A 16054-nucleotide genomic window follows, 5' to 3' on the forward strand; every position below is an offset into this window, starting at 1 on the left:
ATTGCAATACTGAGTTTAGCACTGTACTTCATAATAATTTAGATAAAATTTTAGCAGGGCATCTGTCCATCCTTTCCTGTTAAAAAAACAGAAGAAAACGTTTGAATTCTCTCATGTTATCTGCTGTAAACTAATTTTTAAAGTGGCTTATTGGTAACTTTTGATGTAAATTTGGATGATATAAACATCATTTGTTCCAAAGAGTTAAAAATGTTCTATTTTTTTTATCTTGGATTATATCCAATGAAAGGATTCATTTGTAAAAGCCAGAGGGCGCAAATGGAATATTAGTGAGTGATGAGCCTGAGCGCACACCAATTGAGCTACGTCATGCATGGTATATTTCTTTATATCCGTAACCTGGCCATTTCACTGATGGACTTCAATGGTAAAAAGGCAAAAATCTGCCACATATTTGACTTAAAAGTGCACTTAAAAAAAGACATGAATACTGTTAATGAAAAAAATTATCTACACGTTCATTCAAAGTTAACTTTCAAGACATAATGTTCACAAACGGCTTTCAGTTTACTAAGAGGGAAAATCTACGTGTTTTTCCCTTAGGTGCCATAGAAAATTGGCTTAAAAATATCTGATACCTAGATGAAACGATAGATATCTACGTAGCCTGTGCCTATAGTAACAGAAAACCTTGAGAAAAATTTCTCAAATAATAAGGAAATATTTATAACCTCTTTTGAAAAGTCTACAGGAAGGTTCTCTCCAGAACTGATTAATTGAAAGGCCCAACACATGATCAGGAAACAGCCATCTTCCCAAGTGACTTGCTGTTTCCCTCATGGTTGCCATAGTTTCAAGCTTCACAGTTTCAAACTTTTCAAGCTTTCAAGTTTCAGACAGGAAAACACCCACCAGAAGAGGAATTAGTCCTTCATGTATATTTCTCTTGCACCAGTGAGGAAATCTTTACTAAAATCTCCCCAGAAGTCTTTTCTCCATGTTGCCTCAGTAAAATTGTATCATATCACTATGCCTAACTCGATAATTAGAAATGGGTAAAACCCAAATGATTTATTTTGACCCTATACGAATTAGAATTATAGAATTAGAATCACCCTCCCTTGAGTCAACTGGAGGAGTAAGAAGGGAATGACTCTTGGATAGAGTACCTTCAATGTGTGCTACTACTTATAGTCTCATTGTAAGTAAATACATTACTGAGAGTTCCAAATCTATATTATAGACAAACTCTGATTTTCTATAAGAGAATATCATTAAATTTACACTGTATTAGAATGAAAATGTATAAAATAGAATGGGGAGGAAAAACTGAAGATTATAGAAGAATATAGATCTATACTATTCTATTTTTTTATTTCCTTTTTTCCTTTTTTATTGCAGTAACATTGGTTTATAACATTATATAAATTTCAGGTGTACATCGTTATATTTCAATTTCTGTGTAGATTGCATCATGTTCACCACCCAAAGAGTAATTACAATCCATGACCACACACATGTGTCTAATTACCTCTTTCACCCTCCTCCCTTCCCGCTTCCCCTCTGGCAACCACCTGTCCAATCTCTGTCTCTATGTGATTGTTTGTCGTTGTTGTTATCTTCTACCTATAAGTGAGATCATACAGTATTTGACTTTCTCACTCTGACTTATTTTGCTTTCCATAATACCCTCAAGGAGGCCCATTCATGTTGTCACAAATGGCTGGATTTCATCCTTTCTTATGGCTGAGTAGTTTTCCATTATGTATATATACCACATCTTTATCCATTCATCCCTTGATGGGCGCCTAGGTTGCTTCCAAGTCTTTGCTATTGTGAATGATGCTATAATGAATATGGGATGCATGTATCTTTACGCATTCATGTTTTCACGTTCTTTGGATAAATACCCAGGAGTGGAATAGCTGGATTGTACGGTAGTTCTAGTCTTAATTTTTTGAGGAATCTCCATACTGTTTTCCATAGTGGCTGAGCCAGTTTGCCCTCCCACCAGCAGTGTATGAGGGTTCCCTTCTCTCCACACCCTCTCTAATACTTGTTTCGTGTCTTGTTAATTACAGCCATTCTGACAGGATATACTGCTCTATTTTTTAATAAAGTGGTATCCTATTGACTACTGTGCTGTATTACCATATTTCATCTATAAAATCAATTACATTGAAAAAAGTATGCATTTTACCAGTTGGTGCAAATATCTATCTATCTGTCGTCTATCTTTCATCTACCTACCTATCTATCTATCTTTACTGGAAGGAAAGAGAAAGAATATATTGCCACACTAGAAATTAAAACAAAATGAAAATTGACATTTTAGTAATTCAGAGGAATTAAAAAAAAAATTTTCTTTTTCTTTTTTTTTGGAGGAAGATTGTCACTGAGCTAACATCTGTGCCAATCTTCCTCTATTTTGTATGTGGGATGCCACCACAGCATGGCTTAATGAGCAATGTGTAGGTCTGCACCTGGAATCTGAACCTGGGAACCTGGACTGCCAAAGTGGAGTGTGTGAACCCAACCACTACACCACTGGACCAGCCCCAATAACTTTTTTCTTAGAATATTTTAAGATTTACAGAAAATTTGTAAAGATGGGACAGAGATTTCTCATGTAACACACACTTGTTTTCCCTAGCTATTAACATTCTACATTAGTATAATGCATATGTTAAAATTAGTGGACCAATATTGTTATATTAGTATTAATTAAAGTCCATACTTTACTCACATTTCCTTAGATTTGTTACCTATTGCCTGACCATGATCTGACACAGGATAGAACATTTCATTTAGTCACTATGTCTCCTTAGGCTCCTCTTGGCTGTGACAGTATCTCAGACTTTCCTTGTTTTTGATGATTTTGACAACTTTGAAGAGTGCTGCATAAGTATTTTGTAAAATGTCCTTCAATTAGGATTTTTCCAATTGTGATTACACTGGGATTATGGGCTTTTGGTCTCATCACATAGTATCAAGGTTACATACTATCAACATGACATATCACTGTTGACGTTAATTTTGATCATTTGGTAGACATAGTGTTTGTCAGGTTCCCCCATGGTAAAATTACTCTTTTAGCTCCTTTTCCATACTGTGTTGTCTGGAAGAAGGTCCCTATGCACTGCCACACTTAAGGAGAGGGGCATTATGCTCTATCTCCTTAGGGCAGATTAATTACGTCAATGATTTGGAATTCTACATAGAAGATTTGTATATTCTCTGTCATGTATTACTTAGCAATTTACTTATATCAATAAATTCATAGAATTTTTCTGAATGTTTCCAAAAAAACAGGAAAGTTAAGGCAATTTTGTTTTACATCATTTTATTATTTTTAGTAGGCTTACATTCTTTTTTAATGGTTACCAAGAGAAACTTATTTTTACTGCCATTCAGACTTTTGCTTCCATCAAATTATTCCTTATTCTAATTTGTGACATATTACTGGGACCCTGCTCTCCCCTCACTCTCTTCCTCTCATCTGGAAAAAAAAATCTGGTTGTCCTCTAAAAATTATAGCAAACTAGTTTTAGAAAAGAGAATGACAAGCTATACCTGGGAACTTCTATAAGCTTAGAGTTTATTAATCATTAAACAATGTCTCACATGCCTTGCAGCCACAAGAAAAGCACAGTTTATGTTTTTTTGATACTAAATATATCTCATAGCTCAAGAGCTCACTGTTAGAAAAATCAGGGAAATATCTACACTAGAACCAATAAAAAAGTGGTAGTTGCAACAGCAAAGCCATCATTTTTCCATTCCTACCTGCCCACCTTTTTATTTAGAAAGTCCACTGGGTGTCAGGTCAGAACCAAAAATATCAGCAGTTCCTACTTACTTAAATTGTTTAAAAAGTCTACTATCCTTTCATATCCGTCATTTGGAAAGAACAAGGAATTGTTTGCTGAGTAAAAATCTTGACTTTGTTCAAACATTTCCTTGACCCGCATCTATGCACAGGTGTTTAACTTCCTTAACTTTAAGATAGAATAGACTCCTTTATTTTCAGTTATATAGTAATTTATAACTATCCCTAATCAACTAGGTAGATTTTCCCACTCCCAGTATTTGCTGTAGAGTTTAACCTAAAACGCTTGACACTCAATACTCAAGGAAATTTTGGTTGTGAGAAAAATAAAAAGGATCAACAGATGGTTATACAAGTTATCTGAACTTCCACTGTAAGTAACATAATTTGGCAGCTTGTGTATCAGGCCTACCACAAATATGTTCTTTTGCCCATTACAGAATTAAATACTTTAGCATACCTTAGGCAGAACATGTACTCTCAAATTTACCACAGGTAATACTATTCTATGTAAACTAAATGTATCTTGAACCCAATTGAATTTCATCCCCGGATTTAATATTCTGTTGTTTAATACATGAAATTATTAGTAATCTGTGTGTCTGGACAACATCATTTGAACTCAAATCAGCCAAAAAAAGAAATAGTTCTGTAATTTGTTATGATATTCACTTTGGCATATTAGTGAGGATGTATGAAGTACATAATGTTGTGCCTTAAAAGTATTCAAATATTCAAAAATATTCCTCTAGGATTTTAGGAAATATGCCTTTTAGATTTTAATATCAGAAATTTTTGTTTATATTGAGCAGAATACTTGTTTTTATTTTATAATGTAAATGAGTATGCTTCTTTCTTTGCTTTGGTGACCAAGAAGCTAAAACAAATTGGTATGTCATCTTTATGAATACAAACAGAATCTTTAGACCCTTACTTATGATGCAAACTATACCACTGGTGTCATGAATTTGAATGTGAGTGCCCTTTTCAGGTCTTTTTAATTTGAATTTCAAAGTCTTATAAACCAAGGATACTTAGGAATGAAACTAAGACCAAAGTCATAATCTTATGGCTTCTGTAAATGACTTCTTAGATTTTTTTCTTCCCTTACGCCCTACTTCAATCAGGAAAACAGAGGGAGGGTTGAAAGGAATAAGTACAAGAGAACATAAGTCCTCACTGGATAGATTTTACAGCAACTGTATATAGGAGTATGCTTTCGTAAAACTAGGTTGAATTGAAGTTATCTACAAAGTAGCTCCATCTTGGGGTGCTTAAATATTTTATGCACTAACGTGGATGGATGTGATGTGGAAAGAACAAAGTCAACAGTTTTGATGTATTATCTGATAATCTGCCCAGACTGGGAGTTCTACCATCCCACTTGCCCCGGAGGCCATCCCACCCACTTCCTCTGTTATAGGTCATTTCAGAGATTACTATTTTCATTTTCAGAGGTTTTTCTTGAAATCTTCACATCTAACAATCCATAGTCATAATCAATATTTCTTAGCCCTAATGAAATGGAAATGCAATAACTACAAAGTGTTGTTAAGGGGATATACAGTTAATTCTCCAATAAATATGAAGTTCCCAAAACACTACCCTAGCAATCTACTTAGATATTACTAATACCTTATTTTCCCTCAATTATGTATTTTACTTTGAAGCCACTTTAAGCCATTCTGTGAAATGGCAAATTCAAATTAAATAAATATAAAAAATAAGATTTGTACTTGAGGTCCTAAATATGCTTCTTTAGCTTAACTTGATAAATAATAATTTGTCAAAAAAATTCAAAAATGTACTACTATATAAAAAATGTCCAGTTATCAGAAAGTAGACTATATAGTCCAGGAAAATACATAAAAGTAATTAATGACACATGTTTCAAAATATTGTTTACATTTTGTACACATGGATGTATCAGAAATTAAAATGCTATAAATTAAACAAACTGATTTTTACAATTCTTCTTATGAGACTGAACTTCCTTTACTTGTCTACATTTTCTTTATTGACTTTTTATTCTGCATTATTCCCTTCTCTCTCTACTTCTAAACATTTCTCCAGAAAAGAAGAAAAGATGGGGTGGGATATACACATCAGACTTGTGTGAGCGCCATTTGGCTAAAAGGAATGCCATAGTAGCTACAATGTGCCTGAGAAGCAAGCAGACAGTCTGAAGACATCTTTAGGGTTATCTTGAGTGCATACTCTATTCTGGCCAAAATCTGGTTTCCTTTTGGGTAGCTCTTACCATCCTTTATCTAAGGGAGACAAGGCATTTAAAATCAAATGCTTAGGGTTCTCATTATAAAATTCCTTTCTCAAACATCAGGGGGAAGTAAACTCCTCAATGAAGACATCAAATCAGGTAAATGGTAATTTACAGAAGTCTTAAGAAGGGTGTGGTGATTTTAAACAGAAAGTATTGGGAAGTAGTCAAAATTCAGCTAAAGTAGTATTTTTAAAATATATGTATTATTTAGAAATATATGTGAACTTGGTGCTTCTGTTTTCCCAACTGCAAGATAAAGCTGAATACTGAGATGTAGCTGAGATGTGTGTGAAGCATCCTGAAAATGTTAAATAGGAAACACAAGCAGTATTTTTAATAATTCTTCTTATTTAGATAAAAATATTTTTTAAAAATCAGACAAAATTGCAAAGCTATGAAATTATGAACGTCCAAGCCTGAGAATAATATTTTAAATAGTGCTGTGATCCATCACAAACAATTCTCCTTCTGAATCTATATACTTTCCTCAGGTTACTCATAAGTTTGTGTTAAAGGAAATTAATTAAAAGGAAAAAATTATATTTGATGGCAGTTGGTACTAGGTCAATAGAAAGTCACAATTTTCACTCAATGTGGCGATAGCATAAGTACATGTGAACAACATTCTCTTTCATATTAATCAGACAAAATGTCGAGTAATTTTAGATCTAGTAGGAAGGATGCTGAAATACCATTTGGAAAACTGGACCACGGTTTCAAATTCATGTAATTTGAGGACCTCTATGTTAAAGTGCTTTCATTTCTGTATCTGACGATAAGATTTTACTAACTGCCCATCTCTGAATGTTATTGTGTGGATCAAATGAGATAAGATATGTTAAAATAATGAATGCAATATATGATAAAAACATACCTCAAATATAAAGGGTAGCAAAATTACAAGTCAGTGGTCTAAAAAAGAACACTTACCACTAAAAATGTACACCAAATCACACATAAGAATTAGAAATCATGTGGTAATACTGAAGTATATAATAATTTGGATTCAAAATTGATAAACGTTTGATGAACAAAGTGATGATTCCTTCCCCAATTCTCAGTCTCCATCTTCATTTTTTTTATACCAGATTGTGCAAAGGATTTGAGGAAACTTACAAAAATATCTATTATAATCATCATCATAATTGAGTACTTACAATATGCTAAACATTATAGTAAATCCACTTAATTTTATTGGTTCATTTACTCCTTAAAACATTCCTCTCACTTAAAAATTTTTATTTTCCCTTTGTTATAGTTGAGTAATATTAAGACTCCATAAAGCTAAATAGTTTGACCAAGATCCCTAACTATAAAATGGCAGAGCCCAAGGGATATAATCAAAATATTTAAGAAGTAAGAAATAGGTACACGCCAATTAAAACAAATGCTCAACAATCAGAATGAACGCTGGGCTGCTCACATCTCAATGAATTCTGGCTGAATACCAGTACTGGTGAAGGTCAAAGAAAATCCCAGATATTTCTGATGTTAAATTCTACACACTACACTATACTACATCTCAAATAGGACAGAATCAAGTGTATGGATACTTTTGAATTAGAGGGAAGGTGAAATAACCTTGAGAATATACAGCCAAATAGAAGATTGATGCCTAAATATACAAAGCATCTACTCTGCACAGTTGATATAGTGGCATATTATGCAGTTCCTGCCTTCCTACTACCCAAAGTAGATGAAAATGTAAGCAATTATAAGATTGAGAGCAACAATAAAATGAAATCAAAGCAGATTTTTTAAGGAAGCAAAGTTGACTATAAGATGAGACCTCAGAGATTTTCCTTACTTGAAAACTCAGAAAGTAAATGTGAGTTATAGTACAGAAGAAACATAACCTTTCCTCTATAGCTAGTAAATATTGTTTCACAGAACTATTTCTTTTTCAGTCTGTCTATGAAATCCCATAGCATAAACCCAAAATTCAGTTCAATAACAACAAAAAAATTGTACAATATTCACAAAATGCACATCATTTTTATTAGCTATTTTGATACCGTAATTTTCCCCAAATTAGTTTTATATTATTCATTGTTTCACACAGGCATGGGGATACACACACACACACACACACATAAAAGTTTCTGGGAATAATGAAAAAATTGTAACATACAACTGATTTATTTTATTTTTACTTTTTTTCTTATCTACTATATGGGTTATTTCAACATCCTAAGAAAATTATTAAATCAACACTTTTAATTAACAGGTAATAATAATATAAAAAACCAATCTCTAAGAACTCCATTTCTTAAAGTTAGAACAGAATTTTCCCATCTAGTAAAAGCCCTAAGTTTAAAGCTAATATTCTGCTAATGTGCTTGCATAATTCATGCCACTTGAATTAAACCAGTAATAAAAATGAAACAATAATTTACTTTTAATTACAATAAAAAATTCTGAAGGGAGTTTAGAATATTCAGTCCAGGCTGAAAACATTGATATACTTTTTAATATTAAAGCAGAACATTAAAAATCTCAGCTCCTATGTGCGTGTGTTTATTTCATTCAAATGTTTGGCAGTAAGCAGAAACTATCTTAACATCCCTTAGCATGTGCAAAGACTTTAATTAACTTCATAGCACACAAATCTTTTTTTTTTTTTTTTTTTTTTTACAAAGAAGTTAGCTCTTCAGTATGATTAAAGGTTGACCATTTGGCAGTTTAATTTTCTATCCCTCTTAATACCAGTGCTAGATGGACAGCTCCCTTTATTTAAACCCTGTCCTTATCAGTTCTCTACAGGACCGGACACTTTGCTAGTAACCCTGCAATCCCATCTCCCATGTTTGTTAGAACTCTATTTCCTTACACATCAATGAACAAAGTATATTTTCAAGTATGTCAGGATAGTAGGGACAATGTAAGAGATAAACCAGAAGGAAATTTCTATCAGCCTGAAGCCAACTTTAAAACACAGTGAACCCCAGAGCATCCTTTTCAAGCATATTAAATTTCCTCTTTTATTTTCACAATGTGATCATCAATTTGGGGCTAGAACTAATATATATGTATGTATGCATATCTATATATACATATAGATAGCTATATATATATACATACACGAAAAGAAGTGAGTATAGTAGCCCTCAAAATTTGTTTTGCACCATTCTCTAATGAGGAAATATTAGGCTATGTATATCAAAAAGTATGCTTGTACCAAAAGAAGATAACAAAGGATAGCTATTTTAAACCCTAAATTGGAAAGTCCCTTAAAGGCAGAGAATTTGTGTAATTTAGCATGTTGTTATCCAGAGCCCATCATAGGGCGTACCACTTAGTAAACATTTGTTAAAACTGAGCGGCATTCAATAAGTCACAGAACAAGGACTATAAGGCATTAATGTGCTTAAATTATCAGGCAGCATTGCTACCTGCAGGGAAGCAGCAGTACTTTGGGAGGATCTAACACACCTGCAGCGAGCCACTATACAACAACTCGGGAGTCTGTTTAAGCTACCCAAACTATCGTGAGGGCTAGATGGTCATAAGCCACTCCAAGGAAGGTCGTCATAACAGACGTGCTACTAAAGGACATCGATTCGGTAGAGAAAATACCGTTCAATTTGTATTCTGACATTTTGTTCAGTAATAGATCCAACCTCATACTATTGATCGTTGTCAGGTTATTATCTCACTGTCTGGGCTGCATTAAGAACTTCAGAAGCTCTTAAGCACTGAAAAAGAATTTTGTCCCCACCTGTTAATCAAAGGAGATGAAGAGTTCTGATTTGTTTCATGATGATTTTGTCAATGTTTATTTGAAATATCAAATATATAATTTTACAAAATAAAAAGATCTTAGTGCCTCTGCTTTGCCTCATACTTGGCTTGAGAAAAATGATCACAAGTAAAATTTATAATGTTCAGGATGGAATTTCTAAAGTTCTATACACCTCCAACTTTCTAAGTGATTTGAAAGTAAAATGATGAGAAACTATAAACATTTTTCCTTTTCTTCTCTGATTTCATGCTTCTGCGGATGTTCTGCAGAATGATTCCAAAACAGCCTTGACTTTATCATTCCAAATCACAGGCTTTATTGCAGATTAAACAATAATATACTGAGTTTCATTTCTAGATGAGTAAAATCTCAGAACAGAGGCTCTGTTACACATAGGAAAATGTTTAAAAGCTGTTTTTAAGTTCATCTGACACTATACAACTGAGAATGCCATCAAGTGGATAATGATCTGTGGATTTTACTGCTTTTGAAAACAAAAGAGTTTTTCCACTATGCCCTGCTCCAATAATTCTATTCAATACCAAGTTTGTTTAAAGGTTTATGTCATTTTAATCTGTATCCATCAGTCTCAATCTATATTTTATCTTCTCGTCCCTAGTGTGATCCTCTTCATGTAGTAAATGCTCAAATGTGTTTAACTGAATTATGGTTTAATTTTGAAAAACTGACTGCGATCTTATAATTACATATTCTGTGGATTACAACTAAGTATTCAAACTTTAAATTAGAGACATCAATTGTAAAGGGCACTATTTTATAACACACACTGCTGCTTACATGGGCCTTTGCTCTCTATGAATGCCTAAGAACACACTCAGATTTCCTAACGAAAAAATACAAGGAAAACCCAAGGATAGTTTTAAAAAGAGGAAATTTTGAAACTGTGTTAACAGCTAAATACAAATTTAGAAAAGTGATACGAACCTCTTATTAGATATACAATTATTTCTAACACCAGTGTAAATTTTCATTTCCTTTCCATTCCTGAGCTATTACAATGTGTGAAGAAAGTTGACCTGATGTTGCCTTTTACTTTAAGTAAAGAAGCTAATTTTGATACTGCAATAATTAGTCATCATTTTTATCATTGAATTTTTACCCTTTGTACTTCCAAGAATTTTTCGTTTTGATTTTGTCAACATAAACACCTTACTAGTTTTCTTTATGCTGTTTTGTGTATTGCTAGCATTAACCTTTTCATTATTATATCTTTTTTCCTTAAAACAACTTCTTATTCCCTTTGCTCTATTACCACCACTGCACTCACCCCTTGGTACCCAAATCACTCTTCCCAGTTACCAAAAAAAAAACTCTCTAGGGGCCAGCCCAGTAGTAGTGGTTAATTTTGCGTGCCCCACTTCCGCAGCCCTGGGTCTGCTGGTTCCAATGCCAGGCTCAGACCTATACACTGCTCATCAAGCCATGCTGTGGCAGCATCCCACACGCAAAACAGAGGAAGATTGGCAACAGGTGTTAGCTCGAGGCCAATCTTCCTTGCCCCCCTCCAAAAAAAGTCTCTCCAAGTATTTGCTTTTGCTCTTATTGAAACTCCACCAGGCTACTGATTCTATTCTTTGTCTTTCTAATTTGCTGGAGTAGGAGAAAAGAGGGAAGTATCTCTCGTGTCTTACCATGTACAGACTTTCACTACATAAAATTCTTTAAAGGATGATTCCTCTTTCTTCGAATCAAAGATTATTAAACTCTATACCTATTGAAGCTTATCTCAGTCAAAAATTCATTCTAGGCTACTTTACCCATTCATTGTTATTTTCTAAGTCAACGAAATAAATTAGCCACATATATAAGATTTCTTTCAATCTTAGCAGAATTTGTAGATCTCATGGAAATTTTTATCTGTTTCCACCATTTTAAAGCATTCTTATCCATCTCTATTTAACATGCTAATTCTACAGCTAATAGTTAACTACCAATTCTTGACATAATTGATCTTCCTTAGTTTCTTCAAAGCCTCTCACACCTCAGAATTTAAGACAACATTCCCAAATGGCTAACCTTTACATATCTTACTGCTCATTCATTTGTTCCCCTTTTCTGTGATGTACTTATTTTTAGCCTTCTACAAAGGAAAGTCTTCGAGATCAGCTAGCAAGCTAGCTAAATAGACACATATACACATACCTCCTATTTTTCCCTTTCTATACCATGGCTCACTTGATCTCTTCTATTGTTATAATTTCTTACATTATATATAGCAAAAGACAAGGTTCATATTTTATATTAGCCTAAAATTCCCCCAATATTACCATGTAACTTATTTGCTCATCTACTACATTTCTATAAACTAATAACTGGAAATTTATCAACAAGAGAGATGTGGGTATCAGAGCAGAGCCCAAAGTGGCAGTGGTGGCTGAAAGGCAGCTTCGTATCTCGTCTGCCCTCTACAAAGCAGAGCTAAATCTGGGTCATTCCATTCAGCAGGGAGCCGTGAAACACCTTCCAACTTTGTGCTGCATGATGATGAGTGTCTTTTGACCTAATTTTGCACATGAGAAACGAAAGGCTGCCAGGCGATGGAGGCTGTGAGTGTTGGATCTATGCCTTTATGTTCCTAGAAGGATCCTTAGAATGTAAGCTTAGCTTCTTTCCTTTCCAGGAAACAATAATGTGCTTATGTTTCCTGTCTCTTGGCTGGGAGGCCAATGATCCTTTATATTACTATTCCAGGTTGTATGCAAACTGAAATTGACCACAATGGTCTTAACGTCCCCTCAGTTTGACTAAAATTTAGACAGGCTGCTTCCTGACTTTAGGCCTTTGATGTCCCTTTTCTTAGAGCATTTATTTTAGAAACTTTGCAATTATAAAACCTTTTCTCTATCCCTTTGAGATGTAATTTTTTTTAAAAAAACAATGTTTTAAAAATTGGCCTCTTGCCAGTTTTACAACCGGGGAATGTTTTTCTCAAGGACCTAAAAGCCATCTCTTTGAAATGCCAATATCAATAGCATCCCTGTCTCTCAGTGTTTGTGGGAGGGTAGGAGCATAATTTGAGTGGGCACCTTGTTCCAAGTTGTAAAAGTACCTTCTGTCACAAAGAGAGGAGAAAGTTTCTTTTTCCTTTAGGTATAGCCAATTAGCAAACACAGATGGCCTGTGTTCGCTCTCTCATCCCGGCACTTAAAAATTCCCCTTCTACCTTTGTTTCAGCAGAATTCAGTAACGATGGAGTTCTGATCTCTCTCCCCAGTGGCAAGACTTGAAGAAAAGACTTGAAGAAAGACTTGCTTGCCTGTTTAACTTTGCCCACTGTGATATTTGCTTTGACAAAATATAATTTAAAAATGTTTGAGGTTGGAAAGTATCTAGGTCGTTCCATCACATAGCTGCTTTGAGATGCAAGCACCCAGAGAATGTGCATTTTTCTTTTCAAAGAGGTTTCACTTACTGAGTAAGTGTCATATTCGTGTTAGCAAACTCCTGTCTATGATAAGCTAAATCCTCCAAGAGGAGAGGTTCCCACTAGGTCCATGGCCTTTGGTTCCAGTGGCTGATCTTCACAAAGCCATCTCTTGTTTCCCTGGAACCAAAAATACTGCAAAAATGCAGCTCCTTCAACTAGGGTCCTGCTGCTTTGATAATCGGTCCCCGGCCAACCTTTCTTTATTCCTTTCATTCCATCATCAAGAGTTCAGGCAAAATGAAATACATACCATTTCTAAAACATATTACATCAATCCTTACTATCTACCTTTGCTTCTATCACAAGATTTTAGTATAATGTCTCCCTTTCTCTTACTAATCTTGAAAAGTTATTAAAATGTTTTAAATGAATGTGAACCCTGATAATGCTCTGAGCAGTTTTATGTATTCCGACTCCCTCTTGACGTTTGGCACTATATCATATTTATTCCCCCGTCTAAATCTTTTCTCCACTTGGACTGTAGGTTCTGGAGGGCAGAGGCATGGTTTATTCATTAGTTTATTCTCCAGAGATACAGTTAACACTTGCACACTGAGAAACATTCGACAAATGTTTGCTAAATTGGCACATTATTTGAAGGTGCTAAATATAACATGGTTCAAAGGCCAATAGAAAATGTCGACATAGTAGATCAGAAAAAAAAAAACCCAGCTTCAAACAATAGCCGTTTTCACAACTCTAAGTATCTCCATTGTCCCTTTCAACTAAGTTTGTCAAGTCCATTCTGTGAAGGTTTTAAGGTTAAAACAACACATCGTTAAGGGAAAAAGAGTTATTTGAACACACCCTTTCCAAAAGGAAGGAAAAATTTGAATCCATTTCCCTTCCTAAAGCTCTAAGTATGGACAAAAACACATTCTTATTTGATAATTAATAACCTCTCTGCTCCTCTCCCAAGCTCATTCCATTGACTATTTATTTTCATAAGTCAGTTTAAATCCTTTGTGGAAGAGAGTCAGGCATATGTATACATATATACATGTGTGATTTCCATGACAAATGAAAAAGCAGTCGGAGTTTTCTCTATTAGATAGTCTTTCAACTGAAAAAAATGAAAGATACAAGCTAGGTGGGTTTTTTTAAGCTTTAAATGCTCTATTCAAATACTAAAATTCATAAAGCATCAATATGAGGCTGTAATTGTTTTACTGTACCTGTATATGCAAATTGAACAAGGTCCCAGAGGGCATTGGGGTCTATGCCTTCCATCTTGATCTCCTCTTGCTTGGCTTCACAAACATCACTTGTAAACATGGCGGCAAAATAGTCGGAGACTGAGCTCAGAACAAGCCTGAAAGAGTCACAGAATCTAATTTAGTAATTTAGACCATGAATGTAAAGCATCAGTATGCTAAGTGTCAACAAGAATGCAATGTAGAGGACTCTATCTATGTATCTGTCTATCTATCTATCTATTATCTATCTATTATCTATCTTCTATCTTTCTATCATCTATCATCTATGTACCTATCTATCATCTATCTATCAATCTATTTATTTATTGCTTTAAGGGTTTGCTGTTAAAAACTGATTTAGGAAATTCTGTTCCAACCTTGGATCACAGACCATCATCCTACATTTTCTTCCATCATTTTTAATGCATTTTTCTTTTCATTTTTGATTCTTCCAGCCTTTTAGATAAAAATTCAATTTTAATTCTCTCTACAAACTAACCCACTTTTCACCACACTATCTACTAGAGCATCTGATTTGACCCAGTTGAATAAATAGTGCTGCCTATATCACAAATTTGGGTCCTGAATGTGTAATGATTTATCTCTGAGATTTCTATTCTTTTTTGCTTATTTGCCTGTTCTTGTGCCAATACAATATTTTTTCTAATACAATAATTCTAAATAAGTCTTTATAACCAATAAAGCAAATTCTCCTTCTTTATTTTTATTTTTATTTAACTATCAGTGGAGTTTTATTCTTCATGTAAAGTTTAAAGTAAGTTTGTTAAGATCTTCAAAGAAGTCAAATGGAATTTTAATTAAAAATGAACTGAATTTCTGATTTTATTTGGGGATGGTTGGTATATTTATCATATAAAGTCATCCAATGCAAAAGCATAAAATATCTCTCCATGTACTCAGGATATCTTGTTTGTTTTCAAATATTAAAGTTTTAAAGTTATTCAAGTTTTAAAGTTTTCTCTAAAATTATCTTGTGTATTCTTGGTTGATTTCTACACACATTTCAGTTTTGTTGACATTGTGTACAGTAACTTTCTAAAAAAGTCGATTTTCTTGTTGGTTTAGATTTCATTAGTTGAAACTTTCACAGATCCATCTTTTATCTGGCACATTTGTTGAATCATCTTACTAGCTTTATTGATTCTGCTATTTTTTCCTCTGGGTAGATGAATATATCATCTGCAAATAACCTCATTTTGACTTGTTCCTGCTCATTCTCTATAGCGTCTTTTCTTCCACTTTTCTTAAAACCTCATCCAGGACCTCCAGTGCTATGTTAAACAGTAGCTGTGTCGGGGAGAAAATTTGCGTTTTTCTTTATCTTAAAAAGAACACATCTAAAGATTCTCCCTTCAATAGGCTGCTTGTTGAATGTATTGGTATAGAAGCTTTACCAAGTCAGGAAGGCTCCTTTGATTTCTAGCTTTGCTAAACACTTTTATAATATATGGGTGTTAAAATTCATAAAAGACCTTTTTTCTGAATCAAAATTATCTTTAGGATTTTTCTATTTATAGTCATAAGAGAACTGAACCTATAATTTTCCTGTCTTGTATTTCCTTCTACAACTCTTGAA

The 16054-nt window shown here is 33.9% G+C and overlaps 1 protein-coding gene across 2 annotated transcripts in view; it reads right to left on the bottom strand.

The window, feature by feature from the left end:
- KLHL1 (kelch like family member 1) overlaps window positions 1-16054 on the bottom strand; it is a 327107-nt gene that overhangs the window by 189838 nt on the left and 121215 nt on the right. For both annotated transcript variants that reach the window (XM_070578894.1, XM_008513552.2), the window contains exon 3: window positions 14437-14573. In XM_070578894.1, coding sequence (XP_070434995.1) covers window positions 14437-14573 — 137 coding nt within the window. The remainder of the gene's footprint in view (window positions 1-14436; window positions 14574-16054) is intronic.

This window comes from Equus przewalskii, chromosome 16 (genome assembly GCF_037783145.1).
Source record: "Equus przewalskii isolate Varuska chromosome 16, EquPr2, whole genome shotgun sequence".
NCBI lineage: Eukaryota > Metazoa > Chordata > Mammalia > Perissodactyla > Equidae > Equus > Equus przewalskii.